This window comes from Diachasma alloeum, unplaced genomic scaffold (genome assembly GCF_001412515.2).
Source record: "Diachasma alloeum isolate Michigan unplaced genomic scaffold, Dall2.0 Dall_scaffold_00413, whole genome shotgun sequence".
NCBI classification, from domain to species: Eukaryota; Metazoa; Arthropoda; class Insecta; order Hymenoptera; family Braconidae; genus Diachasma; species Diachasma alloeum.
This window is the reverse complement of record NW_021680552.1, coordinates 15298-30884: the sequence shown is the minus strand read 5'-3', so window position 1 is coordinate 30884 and position 15587 is coordinate 15298. Positions and strand designations below refer to the sequence as shown.

The 15587-nt window shown below is 36.1% G+C and overlaps 1 protein-coding gene, 1 long non-coding RNA gene and 1 other non-coding gene across 9 annotated transcripts in view; 2 read left to right on the top strand and 1 right to left on the bottom strand.

The window, feature by feature from the left end:
• The window catches only part of LOC107042092 (zinc finger MYND domain-containing protein 11), a 185230-nt gene extending 174398 nt beyond the window's left edge, over positions 1-10832 (bottom strand). For 2 of the 7 annotated variants that reach the window (XM_015262970.1, XM_015262968.1), the window contains exons 1-2: positions 10500-10816; positions 3512-4253 (exon numbers count right to left, since the gene is read on the bottom strand). In XM_015262970.1, coding sequence (XP_015118456.1) covers positions 3512-4238 — 727 coding nt within the window. In that variant the 5' untranslated portion in view covers positions 4239-4253; positions 10500-10816. Of the gene's footprint in view, positions 1-3511; positions 4254-10499 lie in introns of all 7 variants that reach the window. The other 5 variants (XM_015262965.1, XM_015262963.1, XM_015262966.1 and 2 more) reach the window with 5 other exon arrangements.
• A 960-nt stretch (positions 10833-11792) lies between these two features.
• On the top strand, positions 11793-12619 carry LOC107042091. Its single transcript, XR_001461129.1, has 2 exons — positions 11793-12107; positions 12282-12619. It is a non-coding gene; the product is annotated as an uncharacterized LOC107042091 (long non-coding RNA).
• Positions 12620-12866: 247 nt separating this feature from the next.
• Positions 12867-12938, top strand: Trnat-cgu. Its single transcript has one exon. It is a non-coding gene; the product is annotated as a tRNA-Thr (tRNA).
• The last annotated feature ends 2649 nt before the right edge of the window (positions 12939-15587 follow it).

The following is a 15587-nucleotide window of genomic DNA, read 5'->3' as shown; positions in this document are numbered from 1 at the left end:
TTGTTGTACCTTGTGACCCTTATGGCCCTTATGACCTTAAAGGTCCTTAAAGGTCAGGGCGCCGCACGGGCACACAGGTCACAAAGGTCAAAGGCAAAGGCCATATGGCAAGCGGCCCAAAGACCGTGGCCACGGCCATGGCAGTACTCAGAGTACGTAGCAGTACTCTGGTCTGAAGCAATCTGCGCATTCACACCATCATCAATATTTTTTATTCGTTCAGGCAAGATTCTCATTACCACTTGCACCATTCCGTTCAGCGTTGTTATTACTGCTAGATGGTTGAGGTCCATTATTTTCACAACAAAAATCACTTGAAACGTTTTCTTGAACTGAATCACCATTTGGTCGACCACAATCAATATCTTCACAGTAATCATCAGCAACTTCCAAATGGTTCAATTCCTCAGTTGTCTTCCAATGCTTCTTCGCTAATTTTTTGAAAAAAAATCATCTTTGGAAGTTTGGGCATTTTTTCCGTCGAGTACTCGAGTAATACTGCTCAATTCTTTTCAACACACTATCTCAAATAACTTACACAAATCAAATACTGCAAACGACTGAGGTTTGATGACCATTCAATGTTTGGGTTTCACGTAAAACGTAAACATTGACGGTTTGACGTTCTGAATAAGAGCCAATTTAATCACCTAAGTCATGAATTCAATGAGATTTCCCCCTCCCCCCCCCCTGCTCGCCAATATCGTTCACCGGTTTGTTTTCACCTCCTAAGTTGAGGAGCAATGAAGAAAAAAAGGAGAAACAACTTACAGAGGGGGGGAATGCTGATTTTTTCAATCACATTATGACTGTTTTCTGAAAGGTATATATATTCCAAGCATTTTTTTCATTTTTTCCTATTGAAAATGTCCATTTTTGAAATTAATCGATTCGAAAAATCGTATCTCCTCCTACATCTTTTGATTTTTTCGATTTTTTTGGTACTTGATATGATCTCTCGCAAAATCAATCGCATGGGATTTGGATTTGCTTATCTCCTTATAGGAGAAAACAAACAAATAGTGTCGTAAAATTGAGATAATGTGATGACTCATGCATGCTTCCACTTTTTTCATCATACCTAAAAAACGTATAAAAAAAATGAAAAAATTTTCCGTCAAATATTTTTAGGACTTGAAAAAAGTGGCGAGACCCCCCCCCCCCCTAAAAAAGATGAAAAAATCCAGCCAAAGTTGAATTTTCAAGCAAAGCACGAAAAACCAATTTTTGCCTAAAAGAGCTATAACTTCATGAAAAATGATCACAATGGAATGATTCACGTGTCAATCTGAAGTTTATTTAATACAATTTCGAATGAGCATAAAACATAAGTTGCGTCAAATAGGAAGAGAGACATTAGTGTGAAAACCAGAAGAAGGACCAGTGTCACGATCACGGATTGTTCTATAGGGGATTTGCGAAAAACGATTTAGAAACAAATGGCGATTTCTCAAAAATGGCTAGATCGATTGCGCTGAAATTGAGCAGAGTTAGTTCTCATCGATTCCTAAAATTTGATAAAATTTCAGATTTCTCGCAATCATTTTAGTCCTTTAATTCTTGGATTTTCTAAAAGTTGGACACCCCCACATATATACAAAATGGTCAAATTTCGTATTTTGAAGTTTCAGACCATTCTATTATAAAGTCACATTATAATACTGTGATAAAGTCACATTCGTTCGACAATACTTTTATCGCCTAATGACATGATGTACTATTTTTCACTCTCGGAAATTTCTCCCCATTTTTGCAATTTGTGCCTTTCTCTCCCCGCCCCCCCTTTTTAAATTAAAAAAGGGAATTTAATGAGGTAGGAGGGGAATAAAGAGTAATTACAAACAAATACGGATTTGAAAGTAATTTCGGAAAGTAATTTAGGAATCTCGGAGGCCACGACTTTATCTGGTCAGGTTTTCCACTAATTTAGGTTGTTTTCAAACCTTCAGCAAATGCGATATATTAGGTTGAAAGAGTTTGAATTGGAGGGGAGGGGGAGAGAAGGACACAAATTGCAAAAATGGGGAGAAATACCCGAGAGTGAAAAATAGTACATCATGTCATTACGCGATAAAAGTATCATCGGACGAATGTGACTTTATAATTCGAGCCGAAGGCGAGGATTATAATCACATCCGTCAGGTAATACATTTATCGCCGTATGACATAGAATATTTTATGTTATTGGGCCCGAAAACCGCGATGTGATCGAGCGAAACGAGATTCTAAGCTCGTGGACACGTATGGAAAAATCTTATGGAGAATTCAAACATTTTCTATAGGATTTTTCAGATAGGATTTTCTATAGGATTTCTTATAGGATATTCTATAAAATTTTCAATAGGATTTCCTATGAAATTTAAGGTCATAATGGTCAAAATTAGAGTCATATGGGGGTCATATAAGGGTCATGTGAGTATCACATGGAGGTCATATGAAGGTCATGTGGGGATCATGTAGGGATCATATGTGGGCTATATAAGTCCCATGAGGGTTACATGGGGACATACGAGGGTCATACAAAGGTCATAGGAGGCTCATGAGGATCAAATGACCCTCGTGACCCCCATATACTACCTATATGACCCCCATATAATTCCTATATAACCCCCATGTGACAACTCCTATGTGACCCCATATGACCCTGATAAAATTCCCGTATGACCCCCATATAACCTCCATATGTTCCCCATATTACCCTTCAATAACTAATATGACCCTTTAGGACCCATATATGACCCCCATATGATACGTTTGACCCTCATTGTGACCTTTATACCCCTAAATTTTATAGGAAATCCTGTTGAAAATCTCATATGAAATCCTATAGAAAATCCTACCCGGAAAATCCTATAGGAAATATTCGAATTCTCCATCGATTTCCTATAGGATATGCTATAGAAAATCCTATAGGATATTTTCATACGTGGAAGGAAGCATTAAAACATCACTAGGTGACATGCTCACTATCATATGCTCGTCGTCATATTCTCGCTACCCACGGCTTGTTTCACGTTTTTTGCGAATTACCAAAGAACCGCTGAGGCAATCATCTTCAGAAATGAATCAGTTCTAAGTTACATGGAGATGCATTGATTGGAAAAAAAATTAGACAATAGTAGGTCTAGTTATAATGATCAAGTAATAGACCCGTATAGATGATTCTTCTTTCGGGTCGGGATGTTAAAAACAAAAGCCAATAAAAAATAAAACAAAAAATATATTCTTCAATTCTATGTTTTTGATTTTTTAGAATTTTTTCAGATTATTAGGTTTTATGTCCAAGTACGCAAGAAAAAATGAAATTAAAAACACTGGTGTTTCCCCTATTAAAATTCCGGGAATCAATATAATGATCTGAAATTTAGCACAAAATTGTTTTAGATGTTGAATATGTGAAAAAATTACCGCATTGAAATTCGCTGGGGGCAAATTGACCATGCTTATCCGGCTAGACCCTTTTTGTAATTTTAAAGTTAAAATAATTCATTCATTGAAATCCACAACATACTTCCATGATAAATGATGATATTGTGTAGAATGTTGTGTGCATCAGCCTGGAATTCAGCAAGATTCTTATACTCATTCTGCTTAGTCTTCCCTTCCATAATGGTCAAATCCATATGATTCTTAATGAGAATGGCAGGTCTCCAAACATCCTCTCCTTCACTGACCCATGTGGGCCCAACGATCCCTCCTTGAGGTACCTCCCCAGTAGAATTGTCCCCCACAATTTTTCTATTCGTGATTTCTTGTGGCAACTTGGCTTTCAGATGTCCACAGGTGAAGCCAAGAATGTGATTGAGTGCAACAATATCGGGATATGAATCATTATTAATCTTCTCACAGAAAGCGCAAATTTTGGTATCGGAATCACTGGGTACGTGGCAATTGGGATGATAAACCCGGAAACATTGTTTGCAAGCCTCGACTAGGCCTGCCTTATGGCAATCGTAACAGTACCAGTCGTATCCATCGTCCTCAGGTGGCTCCAAGGGGAGTCGGTAACTCTCCTGCTCGATACCCCCCTTTGACTGTACTTTTTTTAAAAAAACTAATCCATCTGCTACTGCTTTATTCAATTCTTCCTGGGCAGCGTGCTCGGCCACACCGTAAACTCTCGCAAAGTGCCTCACAATGCGATCGTTGCTTGGTAAACTCCTTTGGTTTATTGTTATCTTTATTGCATCCCATATTCTCTGCGTCATTGACGAATCGGTTCTGCGTCGTACTGACATTGTGATTTGCTTTTTCTGTAATTGAAAAAAAATAAACACTTAGCTCTTAGATTGTATGATCTACAAGGGAAATCTTATGGTTATGACATTATTTGCCATCAATTCGAAGGATAACACCGAATATAACTGATAATTATTTTTTCAGACCCCTATAGCGAGACTATGTACAGTTACGTTTGTTATCGATTGCTGTTGCCTCCATGCATCACCAGCATATTATTTTGCAAAAATATCAGACCGTCATTCTAGAAAAAACTCTCATAGTTTAAACATCTCGTAGAGTTTCTATAGAAAGCAAATATAGGAACGTGAAATAAGCGTTAGTATTTGAAAAATGAATTCAATCGTGAACGGAATTGCTGCAACCGTACTAATTTTTTCGAGTGTGATATCCTTCATTGTCTTATTGAAAAGAAACTTCAAACAATGCAGATCTTCATCATTATACATCTTAGTAACATCAGATATTTTGAGTAGTGTTTTAATAGCTATGTTACTGTTTTACAATCACTACAAAGAGATAACGCCGCAAAGCTCTGGAGGTTCTTCGGAGAATGGCATCATGAAGTCATTCAAAATAATCAACGAAACCAACGATGAAGAAAACAAAACTGCTAATTGTGATTTGCAAGTAATTCTGATGAACTATTCGTTATTCTTGATACCTTTTGCAAACTCTTTTATTTCTTTATTATCTATGTCAATTCAGTACAACTGTGATGTGGAAATTCTTTACAAGAAGTGCAGAAGTGGGATGAATTTCGATGTTTCCAATCAAAGAAAGAAAACCTTGTTTAGGAATATAAACGAAAGGAACAAAACTATAACTTTCATGAGCATAGCTAGTCAATGGATGATCCCAATTTTGTCAACAATAATTTTACTTTTTGCTGATCACGAAAGATTGATAGATATACCAGGCGCTGATAAGACTTGTACTTTCACAACGAATTTTCTTTTCGAAAATTGCTATTTCGTTATTAGTGATCACGGCGTTGAAACTTCCAACTCGTCTAGGTATTTACTGGTTAATCAAAACAATTATATCAATGAGCTAGCACTGAACAGACTACCACCAAATTCTTCAGTGTTTGACGAGGTTGTTTCTAAAGTTTATGACGTCCTTGAGTCAGCCTTGGAATCCTCGGGAATGGAACTCCAGAGACCTGAAGGATATTATGACAGTATGTCGTTATTGAATGTTACTAATTTCGTGGAAATTCCAAGTAGACAAATTGAAAAAGATGACGTTAAACTATTCGAAGATTTGATGACCAATGTGTCCACTCAGTATATCGCTGATGCCTTTACCGAGCCATTACTTTTCATGACTAGCCATCAAAGTCCTTTAATAACATCAACAAAATCTAATAAAATCACATCGGCTGAGGAAACTTTGAAAAATATTATGCAGAAAATCTACAACAGCGGATTGCATGTTAGAAATAGACTAAAACCACAACTTTCTCAAAAAGGGAGGTTGCACCAAATATTTATATTGGATGAGAAAATTGATGGTGATTATGCTAAATTTACCACTCCGACCTGTCTGAAGAGTCAATGTTTTATCTCCACAAACTTTCTGAAAATTTACCTATTCTTATTGGTAGTTTTCATTTATTTTGGGCCAATATTATTGTCCACAATATTATACATGCGTTTTCATTATGTATGGTTGAATATACCCGAAGAGTTAGAAATTTCAGATCGAATTTTGGCATCTTCAGTGTCTTCAATTGGCTCAAATTCATCGGGCCCTTACAAGCTCTCAAATTTCGGTTGGTTTGGATCAACACATGACAGTTTTGAAGCAGTAGAAACAGCTAAAGGTAAACTTCAGGTGGAAAAAGCAAGGATTAAAGATGGAGGGTCTCCCCAGACAGTGAAGAATCAAACTGAGGAAATAGAGAAACTCTCACGGATTCTCAAGATATCATTGATTGCCGGAGTTGTTCTATGGACTCCCATGTTTCTGGAAGTACTAATGAAAGTTTTCCTGTGTTATGATCTGCCAATGTGGCTGATACACTTCTTCTACCTCGTCGCAATTTCCTATGGAGCTGTAAGAAATTATCTCAATTTGAGATTGTTAAGGAGCAGTGACATCGTGAAGAATGGGTTTAAAAAGACGAATATTGTATATCCCACGCCTGGAGAACAGTGATGTGAATTAAAAAACTGACATAACGGATAAAATCTTAAGACAAATCACTCAACTTGAATCTTGCACTACAGAAAGTACTGATGAGGTTTAAAAACTCTGGCGATGCTAAAAATGAGTGTTATTCAATTTGCAAGATAAAACTCCTCATAAAGACTTGTAAAAAATTAAGTGAAAAACAATCAGAAGTGAATCAGAAGTTATATATTCGTGTATTTGTGAGGTTGATGTGATTAGCAATACTACCGAACGAAGAGGAAACCAGACAATATTGTAAAGTCTGACGGAGGCGGGGCGTAGGTCGCACTCAACAATATACTAAATTTTGCCAAATCAGTAACCTTGATTTCAGTGGTGGGTAGCACGAGCATAAGTGGTGATATTTGGGTAGAGTTGGGATATGGGTACGGCTGAGGGTCCTTCTTTGGCAAGATGCATGGTAGCTCCTTGGGAGAGATAGGGCTCGCAACCTACTTCCACGGGTTCCTATTGGAAAGTCAAGAACTTGAATACTCTATCTATCGGACAGGATAGGAATCCGTGCAAAAGGTTGACCTATCTCTCCCAAGGAGCTACTGTCGAGTGGCGAAAATGTGAACCCGTGCATGTAGGGTCCACAACCTACGCCCCGCCCCCATCTGAGGTCCCAATCCCGTCCGATACATAGATCTATAATACTATAATTTATAATACACGAGTATTCAAGTTATAGACTTCCCAATACATGAAGAACCTCTATATTTCATGAGTGGATTTTGGAAGGTGAATGGCGACTATCACAAAAACTTGACAGCACGATAAAACTCAAAAGGTCCAAAGGTTTGGGGGGGGGGGAGGAGAGCTAAGGAAAATGATACAATTTTCCTCCAAGTAAAAACAAGTGAACAATTGCATTTTTTAAATAAATGAGTGCAGTAATTGTTGCTAATGAATTAGCAATTAGCTTCCGATTGGGTTCTCTTCTTTGACATTCTTATTTCACTATTCTCTTCTTTTATTTTTTCATGTCATACTACTATCACCAGTTGAAATATCATTAAAATTGTACGTATTATTTCATTCTGTCAAATAATTCTACATTAAGGCCCCTCAAGACTCGAATTCGTTTTCAGTCCGGGTTTAATCAAGGTTCTATGAAGGTTTCATCAGGGCATAGTCGGAATTTAATTAGGCTTTATTCAGGATTTAGCCAGAGTTTAACCCAGGTTCTGTCAGAAGTTAGTCAGGAACATGAATCAATATGAACAAGTATTCAACACAATAGACTAGCACCTGACTGTAATAGAGATAGTGATTTTTTATATAACAAACTCATGGCGGTATTGTGTAACTTGATAAGCAATGATGCTCTTCTCAACATTTTTCACCTTGATTAAGAAGGCATTGAAGTATACTTTTCAAGCCCTGATTTAAGGTGTTTCGTCTGTAGATCACAGGAAGTGAAACGGAAGGGGAGTCTTATTGTTCTCGAACCCTGATTCAATCGCTGAGCACGAAATTTTCCAATTTTCAAGTAACTATTTACGTGTACGTTTAAACATTTTTTGAATACTGATTTTATTTATCAGATTGATTGATTGATTTTTTCTCATCATCTACGGGTGTCAAATAATTTTTAGTGGATGTTTTTCTAATTATTGAAATAATACTAAAATGCATCTCAAGTTGGTAAATCCGTCGAGTATCTTCTCTCTCTCAGCTCCATGGTCCAAACCATATCTTTTCCATGTTGCTTACTGACATTCGAATCACACGCCTGCGCGTGGGGGCGTAAATGCCCCGAGACTCATAATTTTCCGAATTATTTGTTCATATAACGTTCTTATGAAATCTGAAAAAATCTGAAACTTATGCGTGTTCTCAAGAAAGATTTAATTTATCACCCACTAGTTTTTCTTCAATAGTTCATTATTTTTTTGGGTGCCATGGAAATTTCCCAAATTGAGAGTGGGGTAACCTCGGAGGTTATAGGTGGAGGAGTTACAAAAACATCCAAATTTCATAATTTTTTTGTTTCAGACTGAGATCTGAAAAAAATGTGCAAGAATTCTCAATGATGCAGCATACTCAGAATTTTCTCCCGTGTATTTTCCAATTTGTTTTTCATTATTTTGACTTATCAGCCGAAACACCTTAATTGTTTTTGCTGATGATTCTTTCAGTAATCATGAAAAAAAAGCGATTTTCTTAACAACGAATTGTGCGAACCGTCACATATTCTGATAGAACCAAGAGGGTATTATAAATGTTTTGAGCTATGACTAATTCCATCTTGATAATAATTTTTTAGCGATTGTTGAAAAATTGATTTATGTCCATCACAAAAACCGCAAAAACTATTCTGACGGGTGTGAGGTCTGCAGACCGAGGCGAAGCCGAGGAATGCAATCATACGAGTCAGAAAAGTCGTTTTCAGCCGAATGACAAACATAATTTTTTATTCACAATGTCCGTTACGGACAGTGTAATAAAAATTGAATTTTAATTGGTGTTAATGAATAGAGCTGATTACTGTATATCCCTAGGAAACACGTTTTTCTTAATATTGTCCCCATGTTTTTCATAGATAATGTTTATAATAGTCCCCTGCTTTTGACAAAAATTCTAACCAGCTATACTTCACAGTTTAGGAGATAATAAATAATTAATTGGGGGCTTCTGACACGCGAGGCATAGGCCACAAGGGGGTTATGCCTCCCCCCCCCCCACCGATCTCGATTTTTCTATCTTATGAGAAAACGGTTCTTACGATGTTGTAAAAAAACTAATCCGTGATAGATGGATAAAATTCCGAATATTGTGAATTTTTTGTAAAATTTTGAGGTATACATATAGTTTCTGCGATATTCAACTCTAAAAATGAAAATTTCGTCAAATAATTTCTTATTTAATTCAAATAATTAATTAACAAATAATTGCTTACTTGATTCGAACAGTTATTGTGGCCTACATCAACATATGAGGATAGAAAAGCTCAATAACTTATGAGCATGCAATAAATGACGTTATTTAGAATTGTTTTCGGAAAGCCATAGAGACTAACTTATGAGTGCTATTGTCTTAGAATATACCTTAAAGTCTATATTCATGAAAAAATTCATGAAATTCGATTGATTCCTTATCAAAAAATGCGAAAAAAAATTTAGAAAAAAGACCACATATATACATAAATACACACTCATACATACATACATGCAGACACCATCTAAAAATCGCAAATTCGGACTTTTTAGACCGTACTTACTTACCCTAACACAAAAAATTGAAAACTGAAATTGAGCGATTACAAAGCTTCCATTCGGAAGCAATAGTAGTCGCATACTCTTCAACAGTTCTAGGTGAATTCATCCCGGACTACTCATCCCAAACCAATTCATCCCGGATAATTCACCCCAAGCAAATTCATCCAAAAAAAAATCAATCCCACGACAATTTCATCCCAAACATCAAATTCCAATGGAATTATTTGGGATGAATTTGTGAGACGAATTATCCTGGGATGAATTAATCGGATACCCTCTTCAATGATGATTCTTTGATGCTTATATCAACTGAACTGATTAAATAAATACGCACATATCAACAGCATCCATCAGTCGTATATTTTGTAGTAATTATTTTTTATTAATTCGTGGCTAAGTATGTTTCTCCAATAGACTCTTGTATGTCTTTGGCAGCGAAAAATTGACATTTAGAGGTTCAAAGGGCCTTTAAGGGGCCATTATGGATAGATCAATGCACTCTGCAAGTAGTCCATAAATAAGTAGAAATATAAAGCATGTGAACACAAAATACTTCCTAACTTTCCAAACACACCGCATCGTTGATGCCTTCATTCACTTCATTCCAATAAACCCTCCCTAAAAACCACATGAACAGAAGCCATAGAAATTGGAGGATAATTGCACCCTTTAACACGAGGATCACCTGGATTAGTAGTAAAGTAAGAATCCTATAATCTCGAAAAAATAAAAAAAAATAAATAAGAAACGCAGAAGAGTATTAAACAAGCCAATTTGTAATTTCTTACGTGACTCCTATTTCTACCAAATCAGAAATGTAAAATCTTTAAAAAAAATAATATATGTCTGGATGCGTACCAAATTGATGATCAATGTTGTGGACAATAAAAGGAAAAAGGCAAATAACTTGAAAAGTTGAAAAAAATATAAAGATTCACCCACAAAACTGGTCTCAACAATCGACGTTCCAAACCAATCCAACTCTCATAATCCTCCTACTTTTTTTTGTTTTCACGGTGATGACCACGGGAAGTGAAGGAAAGATAGGAGAGGTGAATCACAAAATTTATTCGATTTCACCCGCAGGCGTCACATACATACGATTACCTTTTGTCAACAACGCGCACGTCACTGGTGATATGCGGGTTACCTTACGATATGGAAAGACGTAACACACCACCTTGTACCGTCTGGTAAAATTGGCTGCACGTAACCTAAAAGTTGCGCACGCAGCCTTCAAATACATACTAATGGCAGGCTATCCGATGTGCCGCGTGTATTTATTCAATCTCCCAATCAAGAAATTACGTTTCAAGAAAAGAAGAGAGGAAATATTATTGTGTCGAAGAAGGGAATAACGAGAATTATGTTTTCCTCTATCCAATGATTGTTTGAAATCTTTACTCATAGAGATACGCGGTGCATTTATTGATTTTTAATGACTGGCGGGAATTGAAATCGGTAGGCCTTGAGGCCAAATTTCCCGAGTTCCAATTGTTGATTAACTCAGGATGCCGAAAACTCGATGCATTAATTCGTATAAGGGCTAAAAAAACATGACCATCAAATGTTTTACTCGGAGATGTTATCCTTTACCCTATAATCCCTTATCAAATCCTTTTCCGTTACCAAAAAATTATTATTTGAAGTTTATTGGCTCCACTGTTTAGGACAGAGTCAACAGTCTAACGGCCGCGTTACCAAAAAAGATCCTTCCTTTTTTTTCCTTATTTTTTTATAATTTTTTTAAATTCATTTTATTTTTATTTTTTTATAATAATAATAATGCTTATATAAAAAAGACATGACATGGGTCGAATCGAATTCAATCGAGAAATCGAACATGGCGGATTTCCTGGCAATCATTCCCAAGTAGCAAACCTTGCGAAAGATATCTGAAAGTATACCAAAAAGGCAGACTAATGTCCGTCCAAAAGGTATCTTGCAGTCATACGATAACTTTTAGTTAATTTCTAGGTAACTTCTAGACACAAGTTACCTTTTTGGACAGACATTAGATAGCCTTTTTGGTATACTTGGAGATACCCTCCGGAACTGTGCTGCTTGGGTAGGTTGAGGTGAACAGCACCCATTATGATCTAACCCCACCCCCAGCAAAGCATTGATGGTTCCTGTATTATCGACTTTGGCGTTTTATTCTCTCTGTTTGTATGTGTGTTTACAATATTAGTTCATTTTTTCATGAAAAAAAAACATTAAATTGAACAACATAATTGTTGATGAAGGATTAATCATCTTATTTGTACCTGTGCGGGAAATAGAAATACATATCTGCATTGTGATACGGGACATTGGCATAAGGGAAATCATTAGCCCGAAGATTCTGACAGCTCGAAAGAGGTTATGTTTGATGAAAGATTGTTAAAAGGAACATTTCTGCAATAATCTTCGATCAAAAGCATTGACAATCACTGCAAACCCTGTGAGAAGGCTGTGTGTAACTGAGTGAGATAAGCTTGCAAGCATCATTTTCAATAAATACTTGTCAATTTTTCTCTGATTTTGATAGCACTTTTTTTGGGGAGAACAATTGATAATTATTTCTACATCCTCTCTACTTCCAAAGTCAATTCGCATTTCACATCGACGTCATGTTTTCAGTTCATCATTTCATTGCAGCTGAATCATTCATCGATTTCTGATGCGGCAGACTGTCCCAGCATGACCATTAGTCTGATGCAATAGTGGATTATCGAGCGTCAGCTCTCACAGAAGAACCCATAGTCATAACCCCTCGTCTTATTACGTTTTCAAGTTGAAGAAGAGTATCGAGGCACTGAGATACTTTATTATGTACTCAAATGTATCTGTGGTAGGTGTTCGAACATTCCCCAATCGAGAATCAATGTCTCTCGGAGTGTCAAAGTATAAACGACGTATCAGTGCTCTCCCCAAGAAGAATTTCAATGCTGTCGCAGAAAGAAATTGAGAATTGCCTCACAACAGTCTGAAGACACTCACAAAAAAGTCTCTTTTGCAGGGAGGAAAGGAGCTACTTCGGATCAAGCACTACCCCAATGGTAATCCTCAGATCCTTTACAAAAGCCAGAAATCGTCGGTGACGCTATGAAATACACCCAGGACATAGAAGGCAGTAGAAAACACAGAAAAGCCCAAAAATATTTCAATTCTCATCCTGCTGTGATCTCTCTATTTGAATTTATTTAATGTTGATTTGAATTTGGAGTGAGAGAGTTTCCGTGGTTCCCGGTAGCTTAGTTGGAAGAGTGCCCGGCGCGTAACTGGGAGACCCGGGTTCGAATCCCGGCTGGGCGAATCGAAATTTTTTCTCTCTAAATTCTAATTTTATTTGATTTTTTTTTTAAATTTCTGTGAGAAATCGAAGTGTTCCATCGATTTCTCCAGTGAGCTAACAAAACTGGATCCAACGGATGTTTCTCTACCCAGCGAAAAAAATTCCAAGATTCGTTATCTACTGCTGTACCTCCCCCTCTCAAGACTTCAAGACCCACTGAGGGCAATACAGTCAGCAATAAAATCAAATCTGGTAACGAGTGACGCTCCTTAGACTTAGGCGCTTTTCAATTCGAGACAAAACTGCAACGATAGACATGCCCAAAGTTAAGATGCATGGAAGAGTCTAACGCAAAGAAAAAGCAGTGAGAAATACAGAGTTTTGTATTTATTACTTATCATATGATTCAACAAGAAATGGGAGACAAAGATTTGGAACGATGCATACATGTGTTCACCATATGAGATCAACCTATTGTACGACTTCTCTTGACAAATTAATTGCAAAATATGAAAATTTGTGTCCAAGCCAAGATCAAATTACTCCCATTTCGGGAAGCTAATTATTACCATTGAAATACACTATAAGGAACTGCCGATTGCACTTAATGAATGCAATATAGTCGATAATCAGTTTATCATTGAAAAAATTAGAATATTTAAAATAATAAAAGAAGTGTGTCTTGAAATTATTTGTCTAAATGAAATAATTCTTGAGTTTTCCTAAGTTTCATTTTTTTTATTNCTTGAAATTATTTGTCTAAATGAAATATTTCTTGAGTTTTCCTAAGTTTCATTTTTTTTATCAACTTAATAGTTCTGAAGATTCGTACAGATCTCATAAATCTATTATATTTTATCGAATGAAAGAAAGTTAGCTCATGTGTAAAAAATGAACAGTCAAACTGGATTGTGAGGGTCACGAAGGGAAATAGTTAGTAGAAAATTGTCGCTCGTTCATAGAAGAACTATGAACGAGCGACAATTTTGTTCTATTCTAAAGTGAACACAATATCGAAATAATTGGATCACTGGAATTTTTGCATGGAATTTCTCTATCATTGAATATAATAATAAATGCAGACGTTACCAAAATTTGACATAACTTCTTGATTTTCTATCATTTTTCAAGCTACAGAAAACGTATGTTATTTGCCATCGAATTTTTAGGTCTTTATTGTTCCATTCGATCAAGGAATTCCATGCTAGGACACAATTAGTGGGATGTATCATATCACCATCTGTTGATAATTTGTTTCACGTAAACCAGGCATCACAACTTCTCATAACTGTGGTCCTAGATGTTCAGTTGCATTCACGAAGAAAATTTAGATTGAAGGAAAAGAAACGTAAATCGTGCATGCAAACTACATCCCCTGGAGCAAAAGAATTAGTGCTGTAGGTATGGAACCAGTTTTTTTTATATTGTTTTAATTCCAGTTCACTTTTATCATCAAATAGTATAAAAAGGTGGAAGCTTGTATGATGTTTTCGTATTTTTTCGTATTCCATCATTTGTACATGTTTTTCGATCTTTGTTTTATTTTTCCACGTCAAAAATGGGCAAAGAAATTCTGATTCAATTAAGGTCACGAGAAGACATTTTTTTGTTGTGAACTGTGCCTACTTCATGAGAGGACACGTGTTTCTTATTTCGAAGAATAATTGAGAACTATGAAGTGATTAGCGATTGAGAATGACAACATATGATAGCGTTTTGCAAAAACACAGAAATACGTAGCATTATGACATCATAATTTGATATAATTCCGAAATCGTATTATCTTTCAAGAATAAAAATACGTAAGTGATTTTCCATCCACTTTCCGTATCTCATCGCTGTTTTGAATAAAGAAATTTTATGAAACATTTGAATCAACAGAATGTGTTATTTCACTCCTAATAATTTTCTTGCACGTAATTCTCCTAAATCAAACTTTTCCTTCTCAAGAAACTTCCAATAATTACAGTACTACGTATTTGATAATGAATTCATGAAAGAACTAAAGAGAAAAGATGTAAATTATGCATATAAGCTGTATCGTCTGGGGGGAGAGGCTTTGCGTTGCAGGTACAACAACAGTCTTTTATATTGTTCTATTTACAGTTTACTTTCATCACGAAATAATGTTCAAACATGAGAGTTTGTATTAAAACAATCAAACTAAAAACCATTTACTCTTGGTTCACTATCTCTCGTCTTCCTGAATTTTTTCAATAAAATCTTTATTTAAATAAATAACATTCGATAAGAATCATATTATAACTAATATACTTAAGATAAAGAACTAGCTTTGGCGACACAGAAAACTGAAATGTTGAGCGTAGTGAACGTTCCTGCTCACTGATTAATCAGATACAAGGCACATTCAGGTTGTATCACCGGATTTCCTTTCACAGGTTTTACTTTACTGAGTAGTCCATCATGGTACTCCCACGTTCCAGTACGACGGTAACAGTAGGCCACGAAATGATCATAGGTCGCATCGTATGAGACGACTCCAGCTAATCTGAAAATAATAATTGTTCCATTGAATCGTTAAATATATGAATTCTCAAGGTGAGAGAAGTCAAATGAATCAGTCAGAAACTGCATCATACCTGTATTGTCTGCTCAAGTTCAAAGATGTAGGCAGATCGTAGAGCTTGCAAGTACGACCAGGATCGGTT